Source organism: Solea senegalensis, linkage group LG6, assembly GCF_019176455.1.
Source record: "Solea senegalensis isolate Sse05_10M linkage group LG6, IFAPA_SoseM_1, whole genome shotgun sequence".
NCBI lineage: Eukaryota > Metazoa > Chordata > Actinopteri > Pleuronectiformes > Soleidae > Solea > Solea senegalensis.
Genome location: NC_058026.1, coordinates 25,531,422 through 25,549,553, shown reverse-complemented (window position 1 = coordinate 25,549,553; position 18,132 = coordinate 25,531,422). Strand labels below are relative to the sequence as shown.

The 18,132-nt window shown below is 40.5% G+C and overlaps 1 protein-coding gene across 2 annotated transcripts in view; it reads left to right on the top strand.

The window, feature by feature from the left end:
- Window positions 1-18,132, top strand: part of LOC122770460 (venom factor-like) — a 48,292-nt gene that overhangs the window by 12,926 nt on the left and 17,234 nt on the right. For both annotated transcript variants that reach the window (XM_044027326.1, XM_044027325.1), the window contains 14 exons: window positions 4,826-5,026; window positions 5,690-5,845; window positions 5,977-6,106; window positions 6,410-6,478; window positions 9,675-9,962; window positions 11,714-11,978; window positions 12,903-12,988; window positions 13,358-13,497; window positions 14,449-14,658; window positions 14,944-15,004; window positions 15,366-15,449; window positions 15,535-15,738; window positions 17,483-17,558; window positions 17,663-17,825. In XM_044027326.1, coding sequence (XP_043883261.1) covers window positions 4,826-5,026; window positions 5,690-5,845; window positions 5,977-6,106; window positions 6,410-6,478; window positions 9,675-9,962; window positions 11,714-11,978; window positions 12,903-12,988; window positions 13,358-13,497; window positions 14,449-14,658; window positions 14,944-15,004; window positions 15,366-15,449; window positions 15,535-15,738; window positions 17,483-17,558; window positions 17,663-17,825 — 2,133 coding nt within the window. The remainder of the gene's footprint in view (window positions 1-4,825; window positions 5,027-5,689; window positions 5,846-5,976; window positions 6,107-6,409; window positions 6,479-9,674; window positions 9,963-11,713; window positions 11,979-12,902; window positions 12,989-13,357; window positions 13,498-14,448; window positions 14,659-14,943; window positions 15,005-15,365; window positions 15,450-15,534; window positions 15,739-17,482; window positions 17,559-17,662; window positions 17,826-18,132) is intronic.

Here is an 18,132-nt window from a genome sequence, read left to right as displayed (position 1 = left end):
TTGAGGGCTTGAGGACGGGGGTAGGGGGCTGACATCTGACAACAGACAAATGTAACGATTAATGTATGCATGGCCAGGATATAAAAAAAAAAATTACAAATAAAAGTAGCCTCCTGACTAAAATGGACTATGCAATGATGAAACTGTATTTACTGCAACTGCAAACTGTTATTTCAAAAAGAAAAGAAACAACAAGAAACAGATGATGGCTATATGACTACACTAGTGTAAGGACAAGAAATGATAACAGAATAAGCCACACCCCTTCCTATATATTTTTCAAGTTATTTAATTTTAATTTTGGTGTGTCGTCATTGTCTTAGTCTAAGTAGAGTCACACCGCAGACGAAAACCATGGCACCGCAGGAAGCCTCAACGTCTAGGGTCGTTACAGGAAACGTGACTCTCTTTTGGGCGGCCAGGCACAGGTCTTGGTCAGGACCCATTTGGTCTATGAGTGCGGCTCCCCACAGTGTCTCATTTTCCTTGGTCTCAACAGAGGTCGATTTTGTCTCATATCCATATCATAACTGAGAGCCCTTCTAACGCCATCTGTGGCTACTGGGCCTTCACCACCAGAGTTTAACAACTTCTTTGCTCGAGCTCTGGTGAGGACTGCTGTAAAGGCTTTTCTCTGGAGTTTGCGCACTGTCTCTCTAGCATCGGCTGCCACTTCTGCAGCAGATTTCATGGACCAATCTTCGACTGGACTAGAGAGGAACTAGGGAGCTTTCATCTAGTCATACAGGTGAGCACCCCCTCGTGACTAGATCAGCAATGTTGACTTCACCTGGGACCCACCACCAATCAGTTACAGGCCCAGCCTTCTGGATCTCTCCGAATCTGTTCACGAAGAATGTCTGTAATCCGTAGCTCTCTCTCTGGATAGCTACCAGCACCACCTGGCTGTCGATGAAGTGAAACCACTTCTCCACGTACATATACCTCTTCAGGTGTGTGGCGATGACAGCCCCACATACCTCGTCAGAACTCCCATCAGAGAATGTGATCCCGCAGGGACTACCTCTCCAAATGGAGGGTGTGAGGCTTCTTCGGAACTTGATGCTACTCTAATGAGCATACTCCTTGAACAGTTCAATTGCCTTTTCTCTGAGCTTGAAAGAGAGGGGTTCATCCCAGGTGTCTTTAGTAAGCTTGTCTTCCTCCCTCCGCTGGTTGGGCAACACCAGAGTCACTAGGTTGGGATTTGTCTCATCCTTCCTCCCACTTTGACCGGACCAGACCCAAGGCTTGAGGTAGAAGCCTCCTGCTTTCAGGATCTTCTCCACTCCCTCTAGGATCCTCCTCCAGTCGACCGGAAGCTCATGGTAGCTGGGTCTCTCAAAAGTGTAGGTGGGGTTGGCTTGCTGGACTTCAAAAGCTCCACTCTTACGTTTGGCCTTTCATGAACAGCAAGAGCTTCTCCAAACAGTTTCCCGGACGGGCATAGTTCTCACGGCAGCTTACAGGTTTGAGTCACTGGGTTAGTATATTCTCAGTGAGTCTGCTCTCTAAAGACCATATCACCAGGTGGTTATTCATAAAGTTTTCAGGTCTGTGAGGTCCGATACCGCCCTCTCCACTGCTTGGATCTTGTCTATCTACTTCTGCTCTTGATTAGTGAGCTCCTGCTCCAATGAGCTGTGGCTCGTCTTCAGTTCCTGGATCTGAGCCTTCAATCCTGTCTGATGGGTGGGGTTAGCAGCCAACTCTTCTTGTGCTAAGTTCAGCTTTTCTTCTGATGCCTTGAGATCTTGACGCAGAACAGAAACTTCTGACTCTTTCCCGTAGAAGTCAGACTGAAGCTTAGTGAGATTTTCTTGACTTTGCACCAAGGTGTTCTGCAGGTCTTTTCAGAGCTTAGCTCCTTGCTGAGTTTACTCTCCTCCTCTGCCTTCTTGACATTGACTTCCTGTACATCCTGTCACTTGTCCCTTCAGTTTCTTCTGCTCCAATTTAAAGGACCCCATTGGATCTGCTTGCGCCTGGATACCCAATCAGCCTTCCAGCAACAATAGTCCCTCCCGTTCCCGGAGAACTTAGGCAAACTTATTGGTGTGATCTTCACTTTGGATCGGGCCCACTGAGATCTGTCCTCCCCCTTAGTGTATGCACCAGAGTTGCTAGTGAGCACACTAGCAAGACGCTAGTCTTGATGGTGTGGTAGTACTAGCAAGGGTTACTTGCAAGGTAGTACTAGCAAGGGTTACTGGTCAGGTATGCCCAGTTCCCCGACGGCATGACTACTCATTAGGGATGCACCGATATGACTATTTCCGCCAATACCGATATCCGATATTAATATTGCTGCTATGGCCGATAACCGATATCTACCGATATCGATATATGTTTTAAAAAAAAAGTTTCTGAGATGATAAAAGTTTGTACAGAATGAAAATCACGCAAGCTGAATATTTGAATGTCTTCCTTTATTTTCAAAACATGTTTTACCTCCAAATAACAAGGTCACATAAGACACAAGTAACCAACTACAAGTAAAGGTTTTTAGAAACCTTTACCACTTGTAGCAAGTGTGTAACTAAATTAAAGTATAGTTTAACTCCCTCAACTCACTAAACTCGTTTGGATCGAACGTTTGGATCATAAATTACAAACATGAACATAAATAAAAAATAATACCCTGCCAAAGTTACTGTAACCGAGATAAGGGCGTCTATACTGGGTACGTAAATAAAGTCAACAACCCTTCCTCCCGGCAACAACAACCACGCCACTTCCCTTCACAATAAAACTACACAACAAATATGAGAAACAATACCTGACAAGCTCTACTAAGAGCTGCCATAATAAAAAAACATGTTAAAAGACTTTATCAAACTTGCCAGTATTCATGGCAACCAGATATTTTTTCAATTGCAAAACATCGGAAAAGTAGCGCCGACTTGGCAGGTTGTTTTTGCGGGGTTCAATATGCGCTATCAACCGTCGGAACCCTCGGCTGCTCGTCAAGAGCAATCATTTCCATTACCTTGATCGTTATTGCCCTGGCCAATGTCTTCCTTTGGTCGAGTCCCAGCTGCGCTGCTTTCTTTTTGTCTGCTGCCTAATGTTACTAGCGTTAGCTTCCTGCCGTTGTTTGTGTACTTCAGGGTGGCGGTTTTTCAAATGACATGATCATATTTGTGGTATTGAATGACTTGACGCGGAACACTCCTCGCATTACCTCGACTTTGCAAGTGTTGCATAATGCTTTTCGCGAATCTTCTACTGACACCCTGAAAAATCGCCCACACCGCTGACATTCTCTCTCCTCAACACACACACACACACACACACCTCTTGTGCTGCGCTTGCGTCACTGACGCTGTCATATGCCCAAACAAATGCCACATGGCCTCCCCTTCCCTACACACATACACAAACAGCAATTAGACGGGTATAAACATCGGTTGTTAAAATCGGCGCAGTTTTACTCATTGAACCGATGCCGATATGTTAAAAAATGACGAACATCGGCCGATAACAATATTAATGCCGATATAGCATCCCTACTACTTATGCATCAGTCGCTCCTTATTCTTTTTTAATGTTAAAAAGAGTGTCCATTTGTTTTTCTCGTTGTACCCAAATGTTGAAATGCACTTTTCGTAAGTTTCTTTGGATAAAAGTGTCTGCTAAATGACATGTAATGTAATGTAATGTGTAAATCTTTGAGGCTAAAGTTCTCCCTAGAACCGGCCCCCCAGAGGGTCCAATCCGGCCCACAGGATGAATTTGTTAAAATATCACACTAATCTAAACGTAATGTCAAATGCTCCAGATACCCGTGACTAAATGTTTGTGCCTTTATAGATCCAGTGTGCTGTGTAAATAGTAAATTTAGGCATGATATTGTTGAAATTGCACTTATATTTCTCAAGAAATTTCATGTTTTGTAAAATTATCCTTCATTAAATGTAAAACAAAGGAGAAAAAACAAAGGAGTTCTTGTTGTTCATAGGTTATTATTCTATTATGTTGCTATTTTTACTGGTCCGGCCTCCTTGAGATCAAATTGTGCTGTATGTGGCCCCTGAACAAAAATGAGTTTGACACCCCTGTGTTAGACATTGATGGAAAGCTTAGAAATCACACTTTCAAAAACATCCAGTTAGACCAAGCCTTTAAGATTTAAATCTTTTTGGAGTTCATACCAGGCAAAGGGAGCAGCAAACATAAAAGCCTTTTTCCCCAATTCACTTGTGATCCTTGAGGGCATGTAGACTCTGGGATGAGGCGTGCATGTACAGAACATCTCCATAGTCCAAGACCAACATAAAAGTGGCAGCAGCCAGCCTCTTTTTAGATTGAAAAGAAAGGCAGGATTAAATCCTGAAATAAAAACCCAGTTTCAGTTTCAACCTTTTTGCCAGCTGATTGATATGAGGAGTAAAACTCAAGACCCGCCTTCCCCTGGGGCTATAAATTATCCTGCACAGTCTCATCTCTGTCACCTCCCATAACCTTCGGAACCCTTGCTAGCGTTTTAACTGTACACAGGAGGAGCTTGCTCCCTCGCTATCAAGGCTTGTTTCTGTGCTTTAGCTTGCTAACTAGCCACAGAGTTGGAATCTGATGGGTTCAACTATGAGAGCAGAACAGGACAGTTGTGAGGGGACCAAATGGATGAAGTGTATACGAGCATGGAGAAAACCCCGGCTAACTTCACTGTGACTATGAATAACGTACCACTCTGTGTGCTTTCTGATGACAAGTTGTCCATGTGTGAAGCTGCTTCCCACATGTGCCTACCTCATTCAAACACACTTTAAACAATGGAACTATAAACTAAATCAATAATTTCTTCAAAACCTCCTTTTCTTAGGTGCTGAACAAAGGTAAAATTATAACTGCTGAGCGTGTTGATGTGACTGGTCAGTTGTTAACCAGCATTGGACTGACAATCACTCCGGAGATGATGCCATCCTTTCGTTTTGTGGCTTTCTACACCATTCCCTGGGTGAGGCGTGAAGAGGTGGTGTCAGACTCTATCTGGGTGGATGTGGCAGACTCCTGTGTTGGAGGGGTGAGTTTGTAAACGTTGCTCAGTGGCTGGATAAGTCAAAATCAGAATCAGAAAAAGCTTTAGTACGATTTTACACATACAAGGAATTTGTTCTGGTGTTGTTGGTGCATAAAAAACATTCTCTAAATATAAACTATTAAAATTAAAAAAAAATTAAATATAACAATATAAGTATATATACACAGTATGTTTTTTTTAGAAGAAGTTGTGCAGTGATAGTAAGTCTCTGCATCTCTAGCAATAGTTGTGCTTCATACTGCTGTTGATAAAGATGAGAGACTTGCTTAGTAAATTGAAGGTACTTACTTCTTACACAGCCTAGGGCCTTTAATAATGTCCTGAGTTATGGTCAGCTGCTGCTGAAGAGGTATCTGGAGGAAGCTGACGTTGCAGGATGTAGAGTCTCTCAATCTCTCACTGCTGCTGTCTCTCTTTCTGTTTGCTTGTTTCACTTTGCCTGCTCAATTGTTATGTAAAACTTGTCACTTTGTGTGTAGCATAGAAATATAGCCACAGACGTGAAAAAAACACTGCTGTACTGTCACATTGTGCAGTGCTTCATTTCTAGTTTTATTGTAGAATGTTTAGTAAAGTATATTTTCTTCATTTGCACTGGTTTCACTCTCTCACGTATTCTGTGTGTCGATTTTTCCGGTGCGGTAGCTGACAGTTGGGCCAGTGGACGGAATACACCGAGACTACACACCTGGGAAGAGCTTCAGATTTCAGGTCAGAGGTGACCCTGGTGCAAACGTCAGCATGGTGGCCGTGGACAACGCTGTCTATCTGCTCAACAAGGACCGGCTCACACAGAGGAAGGTGCGTGCTTGCTCAAAACTCATGATCATCTTAGCTTTTCAATGTTTAACGTCAACAATAATTAAATAAAGCAATTAATAATTGCTTGAATTACCTTTAAAAACATTTTTTTTTAATCAAACCTGCTGCAGATATGGAGTGTGGTTGAGCGTGGAGATATTGGCTGCACCCATGGGGGAGGCAGAGACGCCACATCGGTGTTCAAAGATGCCGGACTTCTTGTTTCCTCCAGCGCTGGGTTCAAAACCCAAACCAGACAAGGTAACCTTCTATAGAGGAGCAAAGGTACCAAACACTGGTGTTAACATGTTTACATCTCTACACTTATTACTAGTACGACTAATAATAATACAGTTCATTAGATAGGACCTTTTAAAACCGTTGGAAAGTGCTGAACAGGACACATGAAAACAAAATACAAAATAGCCTGCGTCTGATTTACACCGCACCACACTTGCTGATCATAATCATATGCCAATATTTCTATACTGATTATGGATCGCTGTCAATCATAATTCAAATGTCTGTGTATGAAAATGCCTGATCGTCCTTCCCTCTCCTTAGACTTGCAGTGTCCAGGCAGTGCCAGGAGAAGGCGCTCTGCTGACCTGGTGCAGCGTAAAGCGCAGCTGGGTGAGTGTCCTCAGTGTCCTCAGTCTGGACATCAGCGTCTGTAACATGACATCATGTTTGTGATACTTGTTACTGAGCTTGTCATGTGAATCGTGTTCATCTTGTTTTTATCTCTTTTCTTCTATTTTACACTTCAATTTTAGAGCTTTGTGAGGCATTTTTAGACTTTTCACCAACTATATAAACACACCTGAACAAAAAGATATGGTGGCCGAGAAGTGCCAACCCCAACGACATTAAGAGAAATCACAACAACATTAAGAGAAATCACAATGTCATTAAGAGAAATCACAACAACAAGAGAATCCACAACATTAAAGAAATCACAATGTCATTAAGAGAAATCACAACAACATTAAGAGAAATCACAATGACATTAAGAGAAATCACAACAACAAGAGAATCCACAACAACAAGAGAATCCACAACAACATTAAAGAAATCACAATGACATTAAGAGAAATCACAACAACAAGAGAATCCACAACAACATTAAAAGAAATCACAACAACAACAAGAGAAATCACAACAACATTAAGAGAAATCACAACAAGAGAAACCACAACAACATTAAGAGAAATCACAACAACAAGAGAATCCACAACAACATTAAAGAAATCACAATGACATTAAGAGAAATCACAATGACATTAAGAGAAACCACAACAACATTAAGAGAAATCACAACAACAACAAGAGAAACCACGACATTAAGAGAAATCACAATGTCATTAAGAGAAATCACAACAACAACAGAATCCACAACAACATTAAGAGAAATCACAACAACAACAAGAGAAACCACAACGACATTAAGAGAAATCACAACAACATTAAGAGAAATCACAACAAGACAAACCACAACAACATTAAGAGAAATCACAACAACAACAAGAGAAACCACAACAACATTAAGAGAAATCACAACAACATTAAGAGAAACCACAACAACCTTCTTGTCAGTAGTTCACATGAATGTATTATAACAATTGGATAGAGCTCCGCCCCCTCTGCCTTGAAGACAATGTTGTCATGGTGGCCACTCGTGGTACTGCAACAAAAAATACTCGTGCGGACCAAAAAGAAATATTCCCACTGAGCACAATAGTGAAAGAGACGCGTGTAAAAGTGTCCACAGGACACCTGGAGACATGGACACAGGCATGTACAGACCTTTATATTCTATATTTTTAATTCATGGAGTTTCATAATTGTAAAACCTTCCTAAAGGCCATAAAAATCCCAGAAATATCTTATTTGTGTTATTTGAGTGATGTCACGATGTGAAAACTTTATGAGAAATGTGAATAAATGAAGGCAATGATGGGTTACTTACTTACTTACTTACACATTTTATTTAAATTATTTAGACAAAACAGGTTTTAGTTATTTATTCTTCACTCATTAGCATTTATTTTCAACCTTATTATCGATGTATTAACGAGCTGCTGTGTGGATTGATTGAGGAGAGGAGACGTGCTCACTTCACCACTGATGTCTTATCTACACTATCTGTTCATAAAGTTACAGATGAATGTGATGAACACATGAATTAGAGTGAAAGAATCGTAAAAAGTACTGAACATTTTTTTAAAATTGGATTGAATTTGTGACAGTCAGGCCAGGTCTACTTACATATATTAACTTGTTTTCATGGTCACACATATATATGTTAGTAATGGAGGTCTACTTACATACAGTATATTAACTTGTTTTCATGGTCACATATATGTTAGTTATGGAGGTCTACTTACATATATTAACTTGTTTTCATGGTCACATATATATGTTAGTTATGGAGGTCTACTTACATATATTAACTTGTTTTCATGGTCACATATATGTTAGTTATGGAGGTCTACTTACATATATTAACTTGTTTTCATGGTCACATATATATGTTAGTTATGGAGGTCTACTTACATATATTAACTTGTTTTCATGGTCACACATATATGTTAGTTATGGAGGTCTACTTACATATATTAACTTGTTTTCATGGTCACACATATATGTTAGTTATGGAGGTCTACTTACATATATTAACTTGTTTTCATGGTCACATATATATGTTAGTTATGGAGGTCTACTTACATATATTAACTTGTTTTCATGGTCACATATATGTTAGTTATGGAGGTCTACTTACATATATTAACTTGTTTTCATGGTCACACATATATGTTAGTTATGGAGGTCTACTTACATATATTAACTTGTTTTCACGGTCACACATATATGTTAGTTATGGAGGTCTACTTACATATATTAACTTGTTTTCATGGTCACATATATGTTAGTTATGGAGGTCTACTTACATATATTAACTTGTTTTCATGGTCACATATATATTAGTTATGGAGGTCTACTTACATATATTAACTTGTTTTCATGGTTAAAAACCTCCTAATCACTGCAAACGAGCCGATCAAAATATCTCCTCACTGACGCTCTCTTCAGCCGCGCTGTTTCAGACCAAAACCACACCCCCAGAATGTGGACTGTGTTGTGATTGGCCAGCCAACGAGAACTTTCCCACTGTCCTGTGATTGGCCAGGTACCTGGAAGTGACATACTGTAGTTGGTAGGCCAGCTCTCAGATACACAGCTCCCCCTCTGGCACGGTGGATGCTCTGCATCTCAGCAGCTACAACGAGAGTAGTTCTTCTTCTTCTGCGGTTGAATGTACACAACCGGATGCGCCCGGACTAGAGGAGTGGTGAGGTTTTCTGATGACATCATCAACATATGGAAGTGCCGATCCGCTTCGCAGAGCCCAGGAAAACAATAAAAGCCTATTTTCTCAGCAGCGGCTGAAGTGTTTGTTCTGACACTTTAGGGTTTCATAAACGAGGTCATGACGCAGATACACACACAAACGCAGCGTTAATTGGAGCTTCCGGTCTATGTCGCCTTTATAGAGGGATTGACCTTGACGAAGAAACAGCACAGATAAGGACGCTGCTACTATTCCTTAGAAGACAAAAACACACCAGAATGAATGAGCAGGTCTGTAAATGGAAGAGTCACTTTTCTGTGAAAACAGCGACCTGTGAGACAATGAAAACAAGACTTAAAGGGAACCAATTCAATGGTGTCAAATCTATACACTCAGTATACGGCAGATTCAGCTTGATCACCAAATCTGTCTATTTCAGCTTGAAATGTGAAAACTGAACCTCTGTCCTGTTTCCAGAGAGTCACTACAAGGAGAAACTGCAGCGTCGCTGTTGTAAGGACGGCCTGAGGGAGGTGCCCATGCCGTACTCCTGTACACGACGCTCTTTCTACATCACTGAGGGATGGGAGTGCATCCACGCTTTCCGCTACTGCTGCTCCACTTACAGGGACCAGGAGTTTAACACTGAAATTCCCACCACGCCCCCTCCTACGACCACCACCCCGCCCACAACCACAGCCCTACCCACCCGCAGCGTTCTCTTCCCCAGAATAGATATCATGCCATATGGGGGGAACCGCTTCGGTAAGTGCTTTACCAAATACTTTTTTCTCTTTAAATCGATTATGTCCCTCTTTTGTTTTTTTGTGAGCAATTCTTTTATTGTTTTTACATATAAACAAGTAAATCAGTCCAAAAACAGTACAGGTATAATAAAAACTAAAGGAAATCAGAAAAAAAGGACAGTAATTAAAAAAAAATAAAAAATAATAATAATAATAATAATAAAAAAAAAATCTGGATGGATCTCCATAAAACTCAAGCAGGAAATGAAAGACCGCATTTAAACAATTTATCTGCCATCTTTTCATGCTAAGATCCTTGCCACTGATAACTCCATGTTTATTATGTCAATGTATGTATTAATCCATTGGGCCTGGGTTTCCAGCGTAACGGCAGCAGCAGTGATGCCGGTCCAAACATGTCAGCTTTAGTGAGGTGGTATCATTCAATAGTAGCACATTAGGAGAACATGGTACAATGACATCCAGTACAATAGAGAGCGTAGTACAGACCTCACCCCAAAAAAGCTTCCCGTCTTTGCACTCCCAGTACATGCATATATGAGCCTATAAGTCCATCTGAGCACAGGGTGCAGATTAGAGATGTTACACATTTCATGAGAAAGTTTCTGTAATTGAAATGGATCTGTTGACGATCTGGGTTTTTAGAAGCACAAACAAGCGAGGACCAAATCTTTTCCCAGTCCAGTAAATCACCTCCGATGTAGTGCTTCAGTTCACTAGACCATACATATGAGATAGGGAGGGTTTTATAAGAAGAATCCCGGAAAAATGAATATATTCAAGAAACCAAACCTCTTTTTCGTCCTCTATTGTACAGAGTTGAGTGCAAAGGGTGGGTAGTAATAGGTGAACTCCATGGCACTCAGATCGTAGATGAAAGTAAAGAAATAAAGATGTTCCAGGCAATTGATAAGATTTGTTGTTGTTTTTACTGGCAGCAGGTGGAGCACTGACTCCGCCTGACACAGTTACTGTAATAAAGTATGGTTGTATTTTCACTCACAATTGCTGGCTTTCAAAAGTGCTGACACTAGATATACCAGACTCTTCTGTTAAATATTGATATTTTAGAAATGTCCTTGCTAAATGTTGGAGAATAACGCGACTTTTCAGGATTTTGAAGTCTTTTTTAACTGATCTACAGTTCTGCAGTGTTTGTGTCTTCTGTCGGACGTCGCGCTCATGACTCTTCCACACACACACACACACTCTCTGACCAATCAAACTGAATTATGTCAGTACTACGGAGTCCTGATTCATGTCAAATCAGTCAGTACCATGAGTTGCATCTAAGAGAAGAGAATGCTATTTGATCTTAGAGCGAAAGAGATCAGCAACATGCACAATGCTGATTATTCTTCCTTACGACTTAAACTCGATGTATGTTACTACAATAACAGCAGACTATACCAAACAAGGGAGCATTGGGTACAGATGGTGCTCAGCCCTGTGAATACACGTGTGATCATTCCTAAACTGAGATTAGTTACATGTGATGACTTTAACTGGCAGATTGCTTCTTGGTTTTTATTTCAGAAGATGATTAAAAATGTTCAGTTTCCTGTCACAAGACCCTTAAATCACAAAAGTGTTTTTAGTTTAACAGACCTCAGTTATCAAAATAGATAAAGGTTAATTCCATAGCTTTGAGGAATTGTTTTTAGGGATTGTTTCAGCCTAAATGTGTTACACTTAGTCCTTTATGTTTAACAATGACTAATTCTCTATAAATGTGTTCTGTTCACATAGAGGGTAGAGTTATGTATTCAAGGCCTGTACAGCCTATACATCGACCACGTCCACCACCTCCAAAACAAGATTTACCAACGGCGCACAGGCCCGTCCTACATGTCGACAAAACAGAGGCAGAAACAGGAATGGCAGTGGAGGAGGAAGAGGAGGAGGAGGAAGAGTGGGAGTACATGGATGAAACAGAGGTTTATCTGCGTAAAAGGTTCTATGAGTCCTGGCTGTGGACGACTTTGAACCTGCCCACTACTGCAGAGGGAGACGGGTGAGTGGACAAGGGGCGTGGTTATACCAGGGATAATGAAAATGTAGCAAAGTTTACATGCGAAACATAATAATGCAGAAATACAAACAGAAACATGAGCTGTGTGTGGAACAAACAAAACATCCACATCTGAGCTCAAAACAGAGAGGTCGTGGTCGTGTATGCAGAGGTGGACTGTACTGGACTAGCAAAATGACTCGATCTGACCGTGTGTGGGGTTCCTCCGGGTTCTCTGGATTCCTCCCACAGTCCAAAAACAAGCACAGGTTAACTGGTGTGAATGTGAGATTGTAAAAAAGTAATAACAATATGTGATAATAATACTAATATTATTCACAATATAAAGATTAAAATAAATAAATAGATATTTGGGGACTTTGGGGACAAACACAAACCTCATTAACATATTTAATTTCCTGTGATTATTTCAAAATTAAGGTTTCATAGGAAGGTGCTTGTGGCTTTGATTTATACGAACATATGTTATGACATCCTAACAGTTCGAATGTTACAGTGAAAAAATGATCAAATATGTTCCTACTTCAGCTTTTATCAATGACTCCAGGGTCCAGTGTGTAGAGTTTAGGGGATATTTGTGAACATTTCAAAATGAAAAGTATTTCATTGATTTATTTTAAAATGAAGCAGGGATGTGTTAGTATAAGGCCTTGGTAATACAAGGCAGCACATGTTTATCCACATGTTTTTCATTTGCAAACATGTACAGACACAAAAACAAATACACACACTTTTTTACATATCAACAGTTGTGTGGTTGCTCCCAAACCAGACCATGTCCAAACCAGACCATGTCCAAACCAGACCATGTCCAAACCAGACCATGTGCCTTGCCATTCAAGAGCCAGAGTAGAAGTGGTTTTGTTTGGATTGTAGTGATAACACACTCACAAACTGGATCCACAGGTTGGCAACGATGAATGTGGCCAATGCTGTACCTGACAGCATCACAGAGTGGGGAGTTCTGGCCATCAGTGGATCACCTGATACAGGTATCATCATTATCCTGCATCCAGTTTTCTAAAAACCTGAACCTGACATTGTTTTACTTACACACACACACACACACTGGCCAAAGGAGATGAACGTTGAGTCTCAGTACTGTTTTAAGTGTAGGGGAGCTGTATGTAATGCTGTGTGTGTAATGTATCACTCACTTCCTCGTTCAACATAAAATACTTCCATCACTTTGACTGTGTTACCCACAGAGCCTTTTATATCTCCAACAAACTCTCACTGGCTTATGAAGGACATTTGAATGGAAAAAGAGAACATTTTCTCTTTAAATAAAAGCAAAATTGTAGGTAAAATGTTTAAAATGATAGAGAATGAATGGTCTCTCTCTGATCTCATGACTTCAGGTTTTTGTGTGGCTGAGCCGTACAACGTCAGGGTGTGGAAGCGTTTCTTTGTGGACCTGAAGCTGCCGTACTCAGTGGCCAGGAACGAGCAGGTGGAGGTTAAAGCCGTGATCCATAACTATGGCTATGATGACCTGCACGTAAGTCCATCACCTCAGAGCTTCACAGCACAGTCTCGTCCGTCTGAGAAACACACACAGACAGGGGCGGTCCTAGACCTCGGTGAGCTTGATTGATGGCGCCCCTTCCCCACGAGAAAATAACTCATGTCCAAAGAATTGCACTTTTATTGAAACAATTATAATACAAACAATAGAACAATATGTGCAAAAGAATAAACCTTTTGAATAATAAATATACAAAATATAAACTTTGAACTTTAACAGTAGTGCAACATCTGAGAACAAAAAGTGCACACTAAAGAATCAAAACAAAAAATTAAACTAACAATAAAACATTGTGTCTTTTTCTAATGATTCAGTTACACTGAAAACAACTGAGTTATAAGTTACTAGTCACTCGTTAGTCTGTGCTGAGTGTAAAACAAAGTCAAGGCAGCTTCATGCAGTGCAGTGATGACCTGCTTTGACGTAGAGTAGGTACTTTTGTGTAGTGGAAAACAAATCCAAACCGTACCGACCATAGGTGGAAAAGGGGCTTAAATGACCAGCCCAAGCAGAAGGTCCAATATTGTGCATCCCTGATCCAATTTTAATTTTTTATTTTATGTTATGTTTCACTAACATTATGTTCATGCATATCAGTCTAAATCCACCTCTCTGCTGGGATCAGAATAATCCAAATTGGGTCAATTTTATTTCATTCCCACCCAAAGGTATCTATCATCCAAAATCCACTTGTCAGATACCTGTCACGACATAGTCTCTTGTCACTTGTCAGATACCTGTCACGACATAGTCTCTTGTCACTTGTCAGATTCCTGTCACGACATAGTCTCTTGTCACTTGTCAGATACCTGCATGTCGGCCCTGGTATAGATGGTGACCTGTCTTGGATGTTACAAAGCTGCAGAAGAGTAACAAATGAATTAGTCTGTAAAGTTATTTGTTCTGTGACTGCTTTCTGTTCAGGTAAGAGTAGTGCTGATGAAGACAGAGGACATGTGCAGCATTGCCTTCAAGGATAGACACACACAGGAATTGACACTGCCTGCTGGCTCCACTAAAGTGGTGCGGTACACCATTGTGCCGCTAGTGGTGGGGAAACTTCCTCTGGAGGTGATGGTTGTTGCCAGAGACCTGATGGGAGGAGACCGCATCCAGAAATCTCTGAGGGTGGTGGTGAGTCCTATCTTGTTGCCTTGAGATCGTAATGTCACAGGAACACCGCAAGGAAATGTCTTCCGGATTTGGTACAAACATCACTTGAACTCAAAGATAAAGTGAATACATTTTGGCAGTTGAAGGTCAAAAATGAAGGTCGTTCGACAATAAATAAATAAATGATACGATCTTAAAAATTTCATAGACTTGAGCATAGATTTTATAAGTTGAGCCTTTTATTAATTGACTTAAATCAGTATTTAAGATATTTAAAATAAAGGTGTACTTTTTTTATTCATTCAGCTTGAAGGAGTGCAAAAGACTAAAGTGTGGAGTACAGTGTTGAATCCATCTGCTGAAGGGGGTAAGAAAGTTTGCTGTGATGCATGATTTCCTATCGGAGTCCCAACTCAGTGCACTGGTCTTTTTTGTTTCTGTAGAATTGTTGCACACTTGAGCACAAAGGAATACTCTCCCGCATGCATGCAGACTGGCCGGGGGAGGCCGGGGCACTTAATTAATTAGCACTTTCTTGTGCTTCACTTAAAGGACCCTTAAGATGCCTCAAAGTGAATACACATTTTAACCTACTGTAAATATTAGCTGGCCTCGTGCACAAATGTCAGGCAACAAATAAATGTAACAAAATAATGAGAATATAGAACACACGTACTACAAACTAAGAGTCCCACAGACTTTATTGGCTCTGCTCTTATCCACAACAGGAACGCAGACAGTTCGAGTCAGTAAGGTGGAACTGGAGTCAGTTGTGCCAAACTCAGTTCCAGAAACGTTCATCAATGTCAGAGGTCAGTAAAGAGCCGAGTGGCAAAATGGATTCTAAATCAGTTTAAGAGGATTGGCCTTATTTGTGTTTCCACCTCTCCTCTCCAGGCAATGTGTTAGCTGACAGCATCGATAACTCCATCAGTGAGGACTCTCTGGCATCTCTTATCCAGATGCCTGGTGGCTGCGTGGAGCAGAACTTGGCCAGAATCACACTGCCACTCATCGCAACCCTCTACCTGGACCGAACCAACAACTGGGAGAGTGTGGGGGTGCAGCGCAAAACTGAGGCTATACGATACATTAGGAGAGGTAAGAGAGCAGGAAACGGCACACAGTATGTATGTATGTACTGTATGTATGTATGTACTGTATGTATGTACTGTATGTGTTTGTACTGCATGTACGTATGTAATGTATGTATGTACTGTGTGTAATGTATGTATGTACTGTGTGTATGTATGTACTGTATGTATGTACTGTGTGTATATATGTATGTATGTATGTATGTATGTACTGTATGTGTTTGTACTGCATGTACGATGTAATGTATGTATGTACTGTGTGTATTGTACTGTATGTATATATGTACTGTATGTATGTGTGTATGTATATATGTATGTACTGTATGTATGTATGTATGTACTGTATGTATGCGTGTATGTATATATGTATGTATGTATATATGTACTGTATGTACGTATGTGTGTACTGCATGTATGTATATATGTACTTTATGTACATATGTATGTATGTATGTATGTATATATGTACTGTATGTATGTACATATGTATGTATGTACTGTATGTGTGTATGTACCGTATGTACTCAATTCAATTTTATTTGTATAGCGCCAAATCATAACATACATGATCTCAGGTCTGTACATAGACAACATCAAGGAGAGCAGAGAAACACAACAGTTCACACAATGAGCAAACACTAGGCATCAGTGGAGAGAAAAAACTCCCTCTTAACAGAAGAAGAAATCTCTGACAGAACCAGACTCAGAGATGTGCGGTCATCTGCCTCGACCGGTTGGGGTGAAAGGAAAATGGGGGACAGCAGAGAGGAGGGGGACAGAAAGGGGGGAGAGAAAGGACAAGAGGGAGATGAGGTAGAGACAGAAGAGAGAGAGAGACCAGGAGCAGATACACAACAACTGTATCAAGTTACAAGTTTATACAGTTACTGATATCGACTTTTAATTATAGCACAATAATAATGGTGATGATATGTATGATATGGATAGCCTTGAAAACTGGATCTGGATCCTGCAACCTGCAAGATGAGAATACAGAGAGAGAGAGAGGGAAGGAAGGAAAGACACAAACTAGGGAGAGAAAGAGACAAGGTTAATGACATAAAGTCATAATCATATCCTGAGTGTGAGAGAGTGAATGTGCGTGTACCACAGGAAAATCCCCCAGCAGTTTAGTTCTATAGCAGCATAACTAAGAGCTGGTCCAGGTTTCCCTGAACCAGCTCTATAAGCTTTATCAAAAAGGAAAGTTTTAAGTCTAACTTTAAATACAGAGAGAGGCTCCGCCTCCCGAACTGTCATTGGGAGCTGGTTCCACAGGAGAGGAGGAGCCTGGTAACTGAAGGCTCTGCCTCCCATTCTGCTCTTACAGACTCTGGGAACCACAAGTAAACCTGTATTTTGTGACCTAAGTGGTCTATTAGGGTGATAGGGTAAGACAAGGTCTTTCAGGTATGAAGGGGCATGACCATTAAGTGCTTTGTTCGTGAGGAGGAGGATTTTAAATTGAATTCTAAACTGTGGGTGGAGCCAGTGTAGAGAAGCTAACACTGGAGTTATGTGGTCTCTCTTTCTAGTTCCTGTCAGAACTCGTGCTGCAGCATTTTGAATTAACTGAAGGGTTCTAACAGACTTGTTAGAACATCCTGATAATAAGGAGTTACAGTAATCTAATCTAGATTAACAAAAGCATGAACTAGTTTTTATGTATGTATGTACATGTGTATGTATGTATGTATGTATGTATGTAGGATAGGAGTAATTTAGACTCTACATTCACTCTGTGTTTTCAGGCTATGAGAACCAGCTGGCTTACAGAAAGCTTGATGGCTCCTACCCCCCTTACAGACGTGAAGGTGCAAGTACATGGTAAAATTAACAGCACAGTCAAAATGATCTTGAACAGTCCTCCTAATTGAGGTTCTGCAGACCACAACAATCTGTTGTCACAAAGGTTAAATCCTGTGTTTTAGGATCACTGCATATGTGGTGAAGGTGTTTTCCATGGCTCACGGCATCATCGGCATCAATGAAAAGCAGGTGTGCGACCCTCTGCTCTACCTGGTGAAGAAGAAATACCGTCCTCTCACAGGAAAATACGCAGAAGACAACCCAGTTTACAGCACTACCATGACTGTGAGACACGCACACTCATGCAAAACACACAACTCTCTCAGTCGTTATTTTATCCAAGTGTGTAACAACATATATAGATATAGATATATATATGAGAAACTATCCTGACACAACACACATATGTAGCGCATATCATTTAACTTATTACTAGACATTTATGTTTTTATTTATTTTTACCATAATTTCTCTATTTATTCATATTTTGAAAAGGTAAACCAGCCTTTTCCAAGAAACATTCATAGAACTACATTTTACATGTTTTATTTTATTTATTTATCTAAAACATACAGAAAGATTTGAGGTAAAT